The sequence below is a fragment of the Equus przewalskii genome, chromosome 14 (assembly GCF_037783145.1).
Source record: "Equus przewalskii isolate Varuska chromosome 14, EquPr2, whole genome shotgun sequence".
NCBI classification, from domain to species: Eukaryota; Metazoa; Chordata; class Mammalia; order Perissodactyla; family Equidae; genus Equus; species Equus przewalskii.
The window spans coordinates 14,588,267-14,602,564 of NC_091844.1; the positions used below are offsets into that span (position 1 = coordinate 14,588,267).

Consider the following 14,298-nt stretch of genomic DNA (forward strand, 5'->3'; position numbering starts at 1 on the left):
GCAGTAGTTCAAAGAAGAGATGGTGAGGATTAGAAATAGGGCAGAGGAAATGGAAAAAAGACTCTAAATAATAGACTTGCTAGAAATGGGTGGCAAAAGACGGGAGAGAAGGCTTCAGAGATATCTTGCATGTCTCATTTGGGTGGCCGGGGGCAGCGTTGCCATTCTCCAGGCAGTGAACTTGGAGAAGGGACCATAATGGATGAGGTTTGAGCTGCCTGGGGCATTAGTGTGAAGAGTTGGAAACCCCAGCTTGGGTTTGCAGGAGTCAGAACGGGTGATGAAAGTTGGAGGTCATCTTTGTGTGGGAGAAGGTTGCAGCTGTGGCAAGCAACCCAAGAAGAACGTGTAGACCAGCAAGAGAAGAGAGGAGCCAGGATGGTGCCTAGTGGAGTGGAAGTGTGCATGGAAGGAACACCAGGGTGAAGGACATTGTCCTGCAGTGGAGACTGGGAGAGCTTTGATAAGGAGAGGTGGTCAACAGTAGCCAGTACAGCAGAGAGGTGAATTCCCAAGGCGCACCTATGTGGCTTTGTTCATTCCAGAGGTCATAGTGGGGACAGTAGGAGAGTGGCTTCAGTGAAGGTGGTGAGGCAGAAGCCATATTATAGCAGGAAAAGTTTTAGAGGCAGTGTTAACTGATCCTGGGGGACCCCCCCTCACTGATGCAGTGACTCACATTGTACCTGGGGAATTCCAGTGCTTTTTCCTCCAAGACAGGGCCCTCTAAAATGCATTCACAGAAATAGGAGGAATTCTATAGAAACTATGATCTGGTCACAGCAGAATGCAGGGTGAGGCAGAGCCCAGCACATTTTTATCTGTTTCTTCTACATCGTGTCCTCTTTGAAACTCTTTCCTATAGATGACTTTATTTTTACCAGGTTCTTTTTGTGTCTACTGTCTTTCATAGTCGTTTTTTAGCTGTGAACGTTGAATGTTCTTTTGTTTTTCTTGTATTTTTTTCCATTTTCTCATCTTTGTCTCTCACAGGAAGGGCCAGAGGGCTTGAATTTGCCTGTGTCCCTTCTCTACAAGGAAGCTCTCCCTTTCTGCAGGTGTGCTAGCAAATAGAGCTCTTTTTTTTTTTTGAGGAAGATTAGCCCTGAGCTAACTGCTGCCAATCCTCCTCTGTTTGCTGAGGAAGACTGGCCCTGAGCTAACACCCATACTCCTCTTCCTCTACTTTGTATGTGGGACGCCTGCCACAGCATGGCTTGATAAGTGGTGCGTGGGTCCACACCCAGATCCAAACCGGTGAACCCCGGGCCACCAAAGCAGAATGTGCAAACTTAACCGCGGCGCCACTGGGCCAGCCCCAAATACAGGTCTTTTGATAGGCCTCCCTGAATCCCTTGTGGGTGGTTTTTTCTAAGCCTGGCCTGCCTATTCTTCAAGTTCCCTGTTTGTGAATTCTTGGTATGCTTCCAAGTTAAAAACAAAACAAAAACCTTTTCCTTTATTATCTTTATTCTCTAAAGCAGTGGTTCTTAACCATGTTTGTGTCCTGGGATCAGAGATGCCTTTGAAAGCTAATGAAAGCTGTGGAGTCTCTCTTCACAGATTACAGACACATACCCCACAGAGGAGTTTGGTGTGCACTGGGGCATTTAGGAACCTCCTTGGGGCCAGCCTGGTGGCGTAGTTAAGTTCACACACTCCACTTTGGCACCCCGGGCTTCACAGGTTCAGATCCCTGGCATGGGCCTAGCACAGTTCATCAAGCCATGTGGTGGCTACATCGCACGTAATGTAGGGGAAGACTGGCACAGATGTTAGCTCAGGGCCAATCTTCCTCACAAAAGAAACAAAACAAAAACCTCCTAAATTATATCCACGGACCCCCAGTGTCTGAGGAATGTCTAGTTAAGAGATACAACCTGATTTATAGAGTTGTTTCTAACCGAATTGCTTAAAAATTGTATTCTACTTGTGTTGAGAGCTACTAGTTTAGAATCCAAGTTTACTGAATAAAATTATAGTTAAATAAATCCACTCTTCTCAGAGAGTGATATAAATATCTTTCTCTAGTGTGGTTTTTGATATTTTCTACATTAAAAAACATGTGAAGGCGTTCAGTTGTTAAAAAGGTGAAGTGCGTTCCTCAATTCTGCACGCGATCAGTGTTCCAGCTCCGAGTGCTCATCCCCAAGGCCTGTAGAGCCGGCTCTGCCGGGGCTGCGCCACAGCGCTTGTTAGGGGTCTCGCCTGACTGGAGAACAGTGGGCAGGCAGTGCAAGCACGCCTGGAATCTGGATGGGCAGAACTGCAGTGAAGATGAGCTAGCTATTGGTCTCAGCGTTACTGTCTCCAGTTCTTGATGTCTTTTCTTCAGTCATTATGTGTTTAGTGAATGAGCTTAAGATAGCTGTTCAATTTGGAATTGTCTTATTTCTAAAATTGTATATGTTTAGAACCTTTAACAAGTAAGAGAGTTATGTTCTTGAATCAATTAATTGAGCTGTAGACTTTGCATTTTAAAAAAATCTATATGAGGCCAGCCCTGTGGCATAGTGGTTAAGTTCGCACACTCCACTTTGGCGGCCTGCGGTTCATGGGTTTGGATCCTGGACACAGACCTACACACCACTCATCAAGCCATGCTGTGGCATGTCCCACATACAAAAAATAGAGGAAGATTGGCACAGATGTCAGCTAAGGGACAATATTCCTCAAGCAAAAAGAGGAAGATTAGCAGCAGATGTTAGCTCAGGGCCAATCTTCCTCACCAAAACAAACAAAAAACAAAAACCAACTATATTATCTTTTCTCCTGGTAATTTACAGATATGTACGTCAAAGATTTCTTGTTTTAACCATCCACAAGGTAGTCCATTGGGCAAAATACAAAGTAATGCCACTTGGCAGGAAATTCCAGAGAAAAGCAGCTATGAAGGCTCTAGTTCCATCTATATTTGAGTGAGAGTAAGTTATCACCTTTGTGGACAGCATTGGTTTGGTCCATTCCAACACATAAGCAGGCAAATTGGGGTGAGAGCATAAGGAAAACAAGGCGAAAGATTTAGTTTGCTTGTTGTTAATATTTTAAATAAAGGTGTTTAAGATAAAAGTCCTAATTCCAGAAGTTAAAATTATCTTGATTCTTTTCGTGGTGAGAGAAGGGACATTTATTGTCTATTTCTGCTTGTACTTGAGTTTCTGATGTTTGTTTTTAGATTGCTGTTTGGTCACTGTCACTACTGAAATGAAAAGTCTGCTTTGTCTGTGCAGAAAGGTGGCGGGTTTCACAAATGATTGCAAGCGACAAGCGGAAGCAGCAGGACTGCACACATGTAGACTTGAGTGCTTGGATAATGACCTGCTGCCTTTGATTTTCATGAACTCACTGTAGCTGATTCTGTAAGAATCTAATTCTAAAGTAATAGAGAAAAACAGCCTGAAAAATTCAAAAGCCATAGCCTTTCTCATGAAGCCCTGCCACCTCTTTTTTCCTGCTTGTTTGTTTGATGTTTTTTGCTGTTTTGCTGCAGGCAGATGACCCTGATCTTGTGCTGCTGGCCAGCCTGCCGCTCTCTCTCCTTGACTCTGGCTTGTGCTGGTGGATATCCTTTCCTGCCGCAGCCGCACGGCCATGCTGCCTCTCCCTGGGCTGATGGGCCCGTTTGCTCTCCTTCCTGCCCTCCTTAACCGGGAGAAGGGTTCACGCTTTGCCTAAATTAGCAGTGCCTTGGTAAGTGGGCCTTAGGCAGTTTGGGAGGTGCTTTTGATCTTTTTATTCCTTGGCTTTTAAAAACGCTTTCAAATTATTAAACAAGATTAGGTTTTTAACATAGGAAATTGGTTTTGGTCAGGAATTTCTAAAAAGTATTTGTCTTCATATGTTGAAAGAGTTAAAGCACATTTGTGTTTTTGGAAATTCTGAGAGTGGCCTTAATTGGTTGGATTGTGTTATTTTAGAAATTGATCTTCTTTTGCAATTTACTGGTCATTTAGAAAAATTGAAAAAGCAATTTTGGTAGTTTTAGAACTAAAATGAAGTTTTCGATCAGTGGCGTATTTGGAATTTAAAATAGAAAGCATAAGTGCAAAACTTGCCGCTTCCGTTCTTTTGTTCACCTCGGTTGTTTTCCGTGCCTGGTTCATGAACAAAGCTGGTGGTGTGCTCCAGAGGAAGTACAGACAGGGGGCTCTGGCTTGAGTCCCGGCTGCGCTGCTGCGGGACCAGTGCGGAAGCCCTCTCTGCCTGTTCACACTGGATCGTGCTGTGCTTTCCCTGAGCCTGTGCTCCTGGAAACCAGCCCTGGTTAGGGGAAGCGTAACCTTTGATGTTCTGGGAAAAGGCTTACTACAAAGAACCCCATTTCCCCACAGGACTTGGGTGAGCTTCCCAGATGCCCCTTGTTTACCTGTGACAAGGCCAGATACAGACCTGTGCCCCCACTGACCACCTGGACAAATACCAGACTGGACCAAACCAAGTGGTCTCCTTCTCCCAGGTCCCTGAGCTTTTGTCCCCCCACAGCCTTCCTTAATGGCCTTTCCTGAGAATCTGACCCCAAGGAAGGTCATTTCCTGATCAGTCACACCACCCACTCCCCTAGACCTCCGCCTCCCTGTGAAAGCCAAGCCCTGCCCTGCCTGACTCTGGGCCTCGTGCAGGTCTCAGCGTGCAGATTGCAGTGTTCTCCCTGTTGTGCTGATCCTCCATCTCCATTGCAGGAACCTTTTCAGTAAAGCGACTCCTTACCCAAGTCCAGATTCGTTTTATTTGACATACTTCAGTTTTTAAATTTATAGAATGGAACTGGTAGATGACCTAACTTCTTAGTTTCAGTCATTCAGAAGATAAAACGGGAATAGACTGGAAAGAATAAAATAAGAAAGAAACAGAGATAGAAAAGCACAAGCCCAACAGCATGTCACAATGTGTCTAAACAGCGTCCAGCCTGGGGGACCCGGCGTTTAGGGGGTGACTCCATCCTGTGTTTTGGGAGCTTGGCATTGAAGGAGCACATCACAGATCTTCTTGCTTATGTGGTCCTTGAAGTTCATTTAGTTCAGACAATGGTACATCGTAAAGCAAATTCTGTGATAAAATTGGTGTCATGGTCATACAATATTGGCTGAAATAACGTTTTCTCTGTTTTTATTAACTTTAAATTATAGGAACTATATTTAGCAGTACTAATTTTGGAGATGCAGTAGATCTTATTTTGTTTTTTATTTTAACTGTTTATTATTATGTAAAATGTTTTCCCTTAACTTTTTTCACATCTTTATAAGTTTGGCACAAACTATGAAGACTCTAAGGCTAAGAAAGAACACAGTGAAATTTTCTTTATACAGGCACTTCACAAATACTCTCATCTTCGCTGTACTGGGTAAGCAATTTAATTTTCCTCATTATAATAAATTATTGCAGTATTGCATGTTCCTTTAAAGCTGACTTTTTTGGTGTGTTTCAGCTTCTGTAGTGTTTATGGTGTGGACAGTTAAGACATTTAGAATTGCAAAATGTCGATCAGTAAGTATAATCTTCCTATTTAAACAGTTTCCATTTTTAATTATACTATTTTGTGTAATTTTGAAGAATTTAGTTTGTGTTTGTAAAGAGAAGTAATTTTAGTGGAGATTTTTCTGTTTACTTTGGATTATTGTATATGAATTATAAAAACTTTTACCTCCTTTAAATGAATCTGAAAAAGTTCCTCCTAAACCTACTTTTCCAGTTATGCCCTTTTCTGAACTTCCTTTTATATATTTTGAAAAATAATTCTCTCCCTATATAATTTAAGATAACAGGAAATCTTTTGCTTCCTGCATAACATGAAATTGGGTTGTTTGTGTCTGAATGAGCTGTAAACCTTCAGTCTGACGTGTTTCTAGGATGGTATAGTCATTATGAACATTCAGGAGATACTCCCCATGGGTTCTCTAGTTAGAAGAAGATGCGTTTGTTAGACTTAACATGTGGAAGGCCCTCTTTTGGGGGCTTCTTGATTTGGAGCTTGTCTCTGGTTCTGTATGAACAATTACAAGCAGCCCTCTAAAACTCTGGGACTTCTGCTGCCTAGGGATAACTTAGTGAGAGGAGAGACTGAATTTTTTCTTTCCCCTTCCCTCACGTTTTATTTTTCACTTGGAATTCCAAGTGTATCTTTTGGCTTTTTGTTTTCTAAGTTTTTCTGTTAACCCTAAAATTTTATGGAAGGGAATGTTTATAATGTGAAACAGCCCTGTAGAAACATTTCTACCACCATATAATAAAATCTCCTGTCTTATTAAAAGCAAAATAACCTATTGGGAAAAATACTGCGTTGAGATTTTTGTATCAGAAAGTCTAAGGTCAGCAGTGTCAAAAAGACCCATTGTCAGCTTGGTTCTAATTCTGCTATTAACCTGCCTCATGACTGTTCTCATCTAGAAAATAGAGTAAATGACCTTCAAAGCCCCTTTAAACTCTGAAATTCTTTTTATTATGATACCAAACTATGTAATTTATGTTAGGATTTTATTCATCTCATTGATTATAAGGCTGAAGTAAGCATTAATGTTGATTTTATAAAGATACTTTGTGTTAGTTTTTATGTTTCTTGAAAAAATATGTACTTATTTATTTGGAAGACTTACCAGTTGGAAAGATTTCATTAGTACTTGTCATTGTACATTATATCAATGGGAAATCTGTATGTTTATGTTTATCAGAAAAGTAACTTTTTTGGGGGCTGGCCCTGTGGCTGAGTGTGTGCTCCACTTTGGCGACCCAGGGTTTTGCTGGTTCGGATCCTGGGCGCCGACATGGCACCGCTCATCAGGACATGCTGAGGCAGCATCCCACATGCCACAACTAGAAGGACCCACAACTAAAATATACAACTATATATACTGGGGAGATTTGGGGAGAAAAAGCAGAAAAAAAAAATAACTTCATGTTTGAATTGTCCTTGTTATAGGATTGGATGGAACGCTGGGTTGATGATGCATTTTGGAGCTTCCTTTTTTCACTTATTCTTATTGTAATAATGTTTTTGTGGAGACCATCAGCAAATAATCAAAGGTACCTAACGTAGGAAAACTCAAGTTCGGCAAGCATTTGTTGATCACCTGCTACGGTGTTAAAAGGCTTCCCTAAAGCATTTGTAGAAACTGTGGGGAAATAGTCCTTGCTTTCAAAGGAGTATACAGTCACGTAGGGAGACAGACATAACAAAGCAAGACAGTGAAGGAAGAAATGTATAAATGTAGTCCAGGGGAAGATAGGAGAGGGGTGAGGAAGGCTCTATGGAAAGACAGTGTTTGTGTTATGCTTTGAGGAACGGAGCAGGACAGTGAAAGATGGCTATGAAAGAATGTACATTTTCTGGGGTAGTGGGAAAAAACATGGTATACTTTGGAGGTCTCTGAGGCATGGCTAATACTACTTACATTGGAGGGAGAGAAAGCTGGAAAGGAAGGGTGGGACCAAAATCGTAGAGCTTGAAAGCCAAGTTCAGGAAGTTGTGCTGTCGACTGCATGTGAAAGGAAGCCCCACCTTCCCTTGCCTCGTTCTTCATCCCCAAGGAAAGTGCTGGTAAGTTTCTTGTACGCTTTTTTAGGAAAAAATGAGAAAGAATATACCAGCAGCTGTCCCCATGGCCAAGTGGTTAAAGTTGTGCACACTCCGCTTTGGCTGCCCAGGTTCACAGATTTGGATCCCTGGTGCAGACCTACTCCACTCCACTCATCAGCCATGCTGTGGAGGCATCCCACATGCAGCAATAGAGGAGGCTTGGCACAGATGTTACCTCAGGGCTAATCTTCCTCACCAAAAAAGGAAGAAAGAAGGAATATACCACTGTGTGTGTTTCTCCCGCTCTTTTTAAAGTGATATAGTAATAATAATACACACGTACATATGTACACTGTTCTACACCTTCTTGTTTAAGACATATCTTCCCTGGGGCCAGCCTGGTGGCACAGTGGTTAAGTTTGTGCATTCTGCTTTGGCGGCCTGGGGTTTGTGGGTTTGGATCCCAGGCACAGACTTTTACACCATTCATTAGGCCGTGCTGTGGTGGCATCCCACATATAAAGTGGAGGAAGATTGGCATAGATGTTAGGAACAATTTTCCTCAAGCACAAAGAGGAAGATTGGCAACAGATGTTAGCTCAGGGCCAATCTTCCTCATCAAAGAAAAAAACCCACAGGATATATCTTCCCATATCATCTTATATAGATCTACCACATTCAATGGCTATACGGCATTCTGTAATATGAGTGTTGCATAATTTACATAAGCAGTCCCTAATTATTAGACACTTTCTTTCTAGGTTTTTGCTATTATCAGCAAGGCTTTTTGAATGCTTTTGGACCTAGTAAATGTGGCTCAATCAGTGTGCTTTATTTTCACCTCTCAGATTAGCAACTTCTGTTTCAATAGGGGATAAGCTAAAAAGTAGTGGGAAGGCAGGTAAACGTGACATGGAGAAAAAAGTACAGCAGGAAGTTCCCTTCTCTGAACATTCATTGTATATTGCAAAGTTACTTGCCAGAGAGATTTTATCCATTTATGCTTTTGCTGACAGGGTTTAGGAGCTCCAGTTTCAGTTTCTTAACAATAATCTTTGCTAATTTGAGAGTAAAATAATTAAATTTTTATTTTACTTTATGAGAAACTTTTAAAATGTAGATATTTTGGTATGCAATGACTTTTTAAGATATAAATGGAAAACTGAATAGGTTTAAACACACTAGTAAAACTATTCCTTGTTTTTGATATAGATATGCCTTCATGCCCTTAATAGATGATTCTGATGATGAAATTGAAGAATTCATGGTGACATCTGAAAATTTAAGTGAGTGATATATTTTCTTATTAAATGACCAATGTACATATTGTAACAGAAATATTGTACCTTTACTGTGATGCAAGGTCACATACTTTTTTTCCTATAAGATATTTTTAAAACTGTATCTGCAGAAACCTATATTATGGTAGATAGTCACAAAAAGAAAAGTCAGTAATGAAATTTTTGAGATTGTTAATGTAGTTTGAGCTTTTGTTACTTGTTTTCTCTTAAAGTGTGAGTATTGAAGTAGGTACACTTTTTCACAAGAGCGATTTGGTATATATTGTGCTTAGCTCCTAAATAATATTCGTCTTCTTAATGATGATTGCTAAATTTCTCTGAATCACATCTTGCTTTTTTAAAAGTATGCACATCAGTAATTTCCTGGTCATGCCCTCATTGTGGTTTTAGTGCTATTTTTATCTTTCTATTAATTTCTACACAGCATTTTATCATTTTATTAATTTTACCGTAATATTCTAATTAAGCATTGGTTAAGGCAACATCAATAAGTAATTCAGATATTGAGAGTAATTTTATATTAGTTCCATTTTGCTTTACTTTGGTTTCTCTTATTAGTAGCGTTCTTTTTCACAATTTTTTTTGTGTGCTCTAATTGTCTAAAATACTGTGAAAATGTTATAGTCTAACCCCTCATCAAAAATTGCAACATAATCAATATGTCTTCAGTGTCCCCACTTCCTTTTACCTCCTCTCATCTTATTCTCACGTACAACTACTTCTTTCATGTTTTTCTGACTTTACTATTAACAAAGGAAACCTGAAAACCTTACAACAAAGATATTAAAATTCAGTGTGTTAAGGTTCTGGCTCCAATATTAATGGAGTGAATTGTATTGAACTAAATAACCTTCCTGATGGTAGCTAGTATAAACTCTGGACAGAATATTTTTAAAAATTAACTGTTTGAAGGCACTGGAGAGCAACCAAAAGCAGGCAGAAACTGGAGAAGATTTAACGATTGAAAGAAGAGAACCACACTCCTCATAAGTTCCTCATTTATGGAGCTTTGGTCCAGAATGCATCCTAGTCGATGTGATGGTACAGTAGTTAGAGCTCAAGTAGATAGGTGCAATCTTACTGATGCAAGGAATTGGAGAGTGAAGTTTAGGGTTGTAAGAATGCCTGGACACTGAGGAGAGAGCCACAAAGGGGGAAATTCCAAAATCTATAAAGTCTCTCAATTCTTAGCTGATGCCTGAACTGGACATGGGCAAAGTGACTCCAAGAGGCCAGAGGAGAAACGATAGCCATTAGGCTAAGAAGCAGAACAGAAATTTCAGCAGCTGCCCACCATGGAGTTTGAAATTTGAATCTCGGCAAGTTAGAAGTCCCTGGTTAAACACCTTGGGCTTTCCATTAAAACCCCAGCAGGGCCACTCCTTAGAAGTAAAGCCCACATTCTGGACCACTGAAATTCACCCTAGGACTAAAGCTAAGCTGAAATAAACCCATCCTAGTAAAATCTAAAAGCATGTCTCCACAAGACCAAAGTGATCCAGCAGTAATTTAATGCCTGCTGGAACAAAATGCCACACTTCCAGACAAAGGTAAGAGAATCCAGAGTCTACATGATACCATCCTCGGTGTCCAGTATGCAATAGTAAATTACTAGATATGGTGTGAAACTGGAGACTGTGACCCATAGTTAACGGAAAAATCAGTCAGTAGAGATCTAGAGGTGGACACGATGTTATAATTAAGCAGGAATGACTTTAAAGATATAAAAGACGTTAAAGATAAATATGTTAAAGAATCTATAAGAAAACATTGGTAAAGACAAGGGAAATTTCAGGAGAGATAGGGAAACAAAAAAATTGAAATACTAAAACTGAAAAATAGAATATCTCAATTAAATTCACTGGATGGGATTGATAGTAGATGAGTAGATTGGATACAACCAAATAAAAGTCAGTGAACATTTGGAGACTAAAGAAACTTTACAAGCTGAAACCCTGAGACAAAAGATCGGAAACAAAGTCAACATGACTTCCGTGACTTGTGGAACAGTGTCAGACAGTCTAACAAATATGTAATTGAGCTCCAGAAGGAGAAGAGAGAATGAGGCATAAAGAATGTTTGAAAAAAATATTGGCCAAAAAATGTCTCAAATTAAGAGCAACCCACAGATGCAGGAAGCTCAGTGAGCGGGAAACAAGATAAACACGAAGAAGACCGTACGTAGACATCATAGTCAAACTGCTAAAAACCAAAGGCAAAGAAGACTCTTCAAAAGAAGCCAGAGAAAAGATACATTAGATTCAGGAGTTCACTAATAAAAATGACAGCAGACTTTTCAGAAGCAGTGGAGTGCTGAAGACCATGGAGTGACATTTTTAAAGTATTGAATGGAAAAAATGTGTCAACTTATCCTGTATCCAGCAAAAATAGATTTCAAAAATGAAGATGAAATAAAGATATTTTTCAGATAATTGGAAGCTGAAAGAATTGGTCATTAGCAGACCTGTCCTAGGAGAAACGCTAAAGGAAATTCTTCAGACTGAATAGAAATGCTGTCAATTTGAAATTCAGCTATAAAAGAAACTGAATGAAGGAAGGAAGGGCACTGAAAATATACGTGGGTAAATGTAAAAGGTTTTTCCTTTTTTTTTTCTTTAATCTTTTAAAAGTCAGTTGACATTTTATAGCAAAAATAATGTATTATTGGATTTATAACATAGAAGTAAAATATATCACTATAGCACAAAGGATAGGAGAGGGGTAAATGAAATCAGTACTGTATTATAGTTCTTAGATATATTCAGAATAGATTGTGATAAGCTAAGAAGCATATTGGACTCTTTGGAGATCAAATTTAAAAATACAGAGAGATATAGCTAAAAAGCCAGTAGAAGTGATAGAATGGAATATTAAAGCATGTTCTTTAACCTAAAAGGATACAGGGAAGGAAGGACAGGGGACAAATGTAGAACAAATAGCAAATGGTAGACTTAAACCTAAGTATTTTAATAATTAAATTCAATGCAAGTGGACTAAATGCTCAAGTTAATAGGCGGAGATTGTCAGACTGTAAAAAAAGCAAAAAAGTGAAACTCAACTATACGATGTCGACAGGAGACACTTTAAAAATGACACCGACTGGTTACAGTAAAGAATGGAAGGAGGTGTATCATGGAAACACTGAACATAAGAAAGCTAGTGTGGCTGTTTTAGTATTTGACAAAGTAAACCTCAGGAAAGTATTACCCGTGATTTTAAAAAGTGTCATTTGTTAATAATAAAAGGGTGAATTTATCAAAAAGAGATAGTCCTAAATGTGTATATAACTAATAACTGTTCTGTCAAATTTTGTTTCATGAATTTTGAAGCTCTAAAGAGAGATATAGACAAATACAGTCATAGTTTGATATTTTAATATCCCTTTTTCAGTAATTAATAAAACAAGTACATATAGTAGTAACAATGTACAGGAGTTTAATAAAACTATCAGCCTCATTGACCTGATTGATATTTATAGAACATTACATTTAGCAACTTCAGAATAAATGACCAAGTCCACATGGAATAAGATAGATCATTAAAAAACTCTCCATATATTTCAAAGGATTGCAGTCGTATAGGTATGTTTTATGACGATAAAGGTTAAATTAGTCTAATAACAAGATATCTACAAAATAATCAGACATTTGGAAATTAAGCAATACATTTCTAAGTAACTCATGGATTGAAAGAATATTAGAAAACATTTCATACTAAATGAAAGAACACAGCATGTCAGATTTTGTGGGATGCAGTTAAATCAGTCCTTAAAGGAAAATTAATAGCTTTGAATGCTTATATTGCCAATAAGAACAGGAAAGAAGAAACATGTAAAATCAGTGATCTATGTGTCCACCTTAAGCTAGAAAAAGAAGGGCAAATTAAACCTGGAGCAATTAGCAAGAAGGAAATAGTAAAGTTAAGTGTGCCTACATCAGTGAAATAGAAAACGGGGAAATAGAAAAAATCAACAAAGCCAAAATAATTTCTTTGAAAAGATTAATACAAATGGATTCACCTTTCCGTAGTCTAAACCAGAAATAAAGACAAAACAGCGCAGCAAGGCACATTTCCAATGTTGAAAATAATACAGAGGACGTTACTACAGTATGAAAGGGTAAGTAAGGGAATATTATGGACAGCTTCATGCTGGTCATTTGGTTATTTGGACGAAATGAGCAAATTCCTTGAAAAGTACACTTAAGAAACTACTACCCTAATCTAATTTTAATTTTAACCTTATGCCGCTAAATCTGAATAGCCCTATATCTATTAAAGAAATTGTATTCAGAATTTAAAATCTTCCCCAAAATGACCAGGCCCAAATGGTTTCACTAGTGAATTCTTTCCAATGCTCAGAGAAGAAATATTCCAATCTTACACAAACTCTTTAGAATGTAGAGGAGGTGGGAATACTTTACTTCCAAACTCAATGTATAAGGCCAGCACAGCTTGGATGCCAGAATCTAACAAAGGCAAGACAAGAAAAAATTACAAACCAATATCACTAATGAGTAGAGATATAAAATTCCTTTAAAAAATTAGTAAATAAAATCTAACAGAATACAGAAAGACCATCATTGTCAAATGGCCTTTATCCTAGGGTTACGAGTCTGTTCAACATTTGAAGATCAGTCAGTGTAATTCACCTTTTATTAAATTAAAAGAATGAGGAAGAAAATGACATTATTATCTCAGTAGATGCAGAAATACATATCACAAAATTCAATACCTATTCATGATTTTTTAAAAGTCACTTAGCAAACTAAGTATAGAATGGTATGAAAAAGCTCTACAGCTAAAATCATACTCAATAGTGAAATAGTGAATGCTTTCCTCCCGGGATGAGGAACAAAGTACAAGGATATCTTCACCACTTTGATTCAACATTATACAGGAGGTCCTAGCCAGTGCAGGAAGGCAAAACAAACAAAGGCCAAAGGATGTAAAAGGCATAAAGTGTCGAAAGGAAGAAATACAACTGCTTTTATTTGCAGACAACAAGATTCTGGATGTAGAAAAATCCTAAGGAGTCTACAAAAAAGAAAAAAATACAGTAGAACTAAGTGAATTCAGTCATGCACTGCATAACAATGTTTCAGTCAGTGACAGACCACATATATGACGGTGAGTACCACATAGCCTAGGTGTGAGGTAGGGTGTACTGGCTAGGTTTGTGTAAGTGCACTCTGTGGTGTTCGTACAGTGACGAAATCGCCTGATGACACATTCTCAGAAGGTATCCCGGTTGCTAATGACACATGACTATATAGCAAAGTCGTAGAATATGTGTCCAATATGCAAAAATCAGTTGTTTTTCTATATAGTCAGTTAAAACAGAAAATGAAATTAAAAATACTATTTACTATAGCTTCAAAAATAAAATATTTAGGAATAAATTTAATGAAAAATATGCAAAACCTCTGCACTGAAGACTATAAAACAATGCAGATAGAAATTTTAGAATACGCAAATATAGAGAGAGAA

At 38.5% G+C, this 14,298-nt stretch overlaps 1 protein-coding gene across 4 annotated transcripts in view; it reads left to right on the forward strand.

Moving 5' to 3' along the window:
* TMEM87B (transmembrane protein 87B) overlaps window positions 1-14,298 on the forward strand; it is a 55,108-nt gene that overhangs the window by 26,708 nt on the left and 14,102 nt on the right. The window contains exons 11-15 of one of the 4 annotated variants that reach the window (XR_011525906.1): window positions 3,491-3,562; window positions 5,233-5,341; window positions 5,426-5,484; window positions 6,914-7,531; window positions 8,723-8,796. Coding sequence is in view for 2 of the 4 variants with exons in the window: in XM_008520267.2 (XP_008518489.2) it covers window positions 3,491-3,562; window positions 5,233-5,341; window positions 5,426-5,484; window positions 6,914-7,017; window positions 8,723-8,796 (418 nt within the window). In the remaining 2 variants the exon portion in view is untranslated. Of the gene's footprint in view, window positions 1-3,490; window positions 3,563-5,231; window positions 5,342-5,425; window positions 5,485-6,913; window positions 7,532-8,722; window positions 8,797-14,298 lie in introns of all 4 variants that reach the window. The other 3 variants (XM_008520267.2, XR_011525905.1, XM_008520266.2) reach the window with 3 other exon arrangements.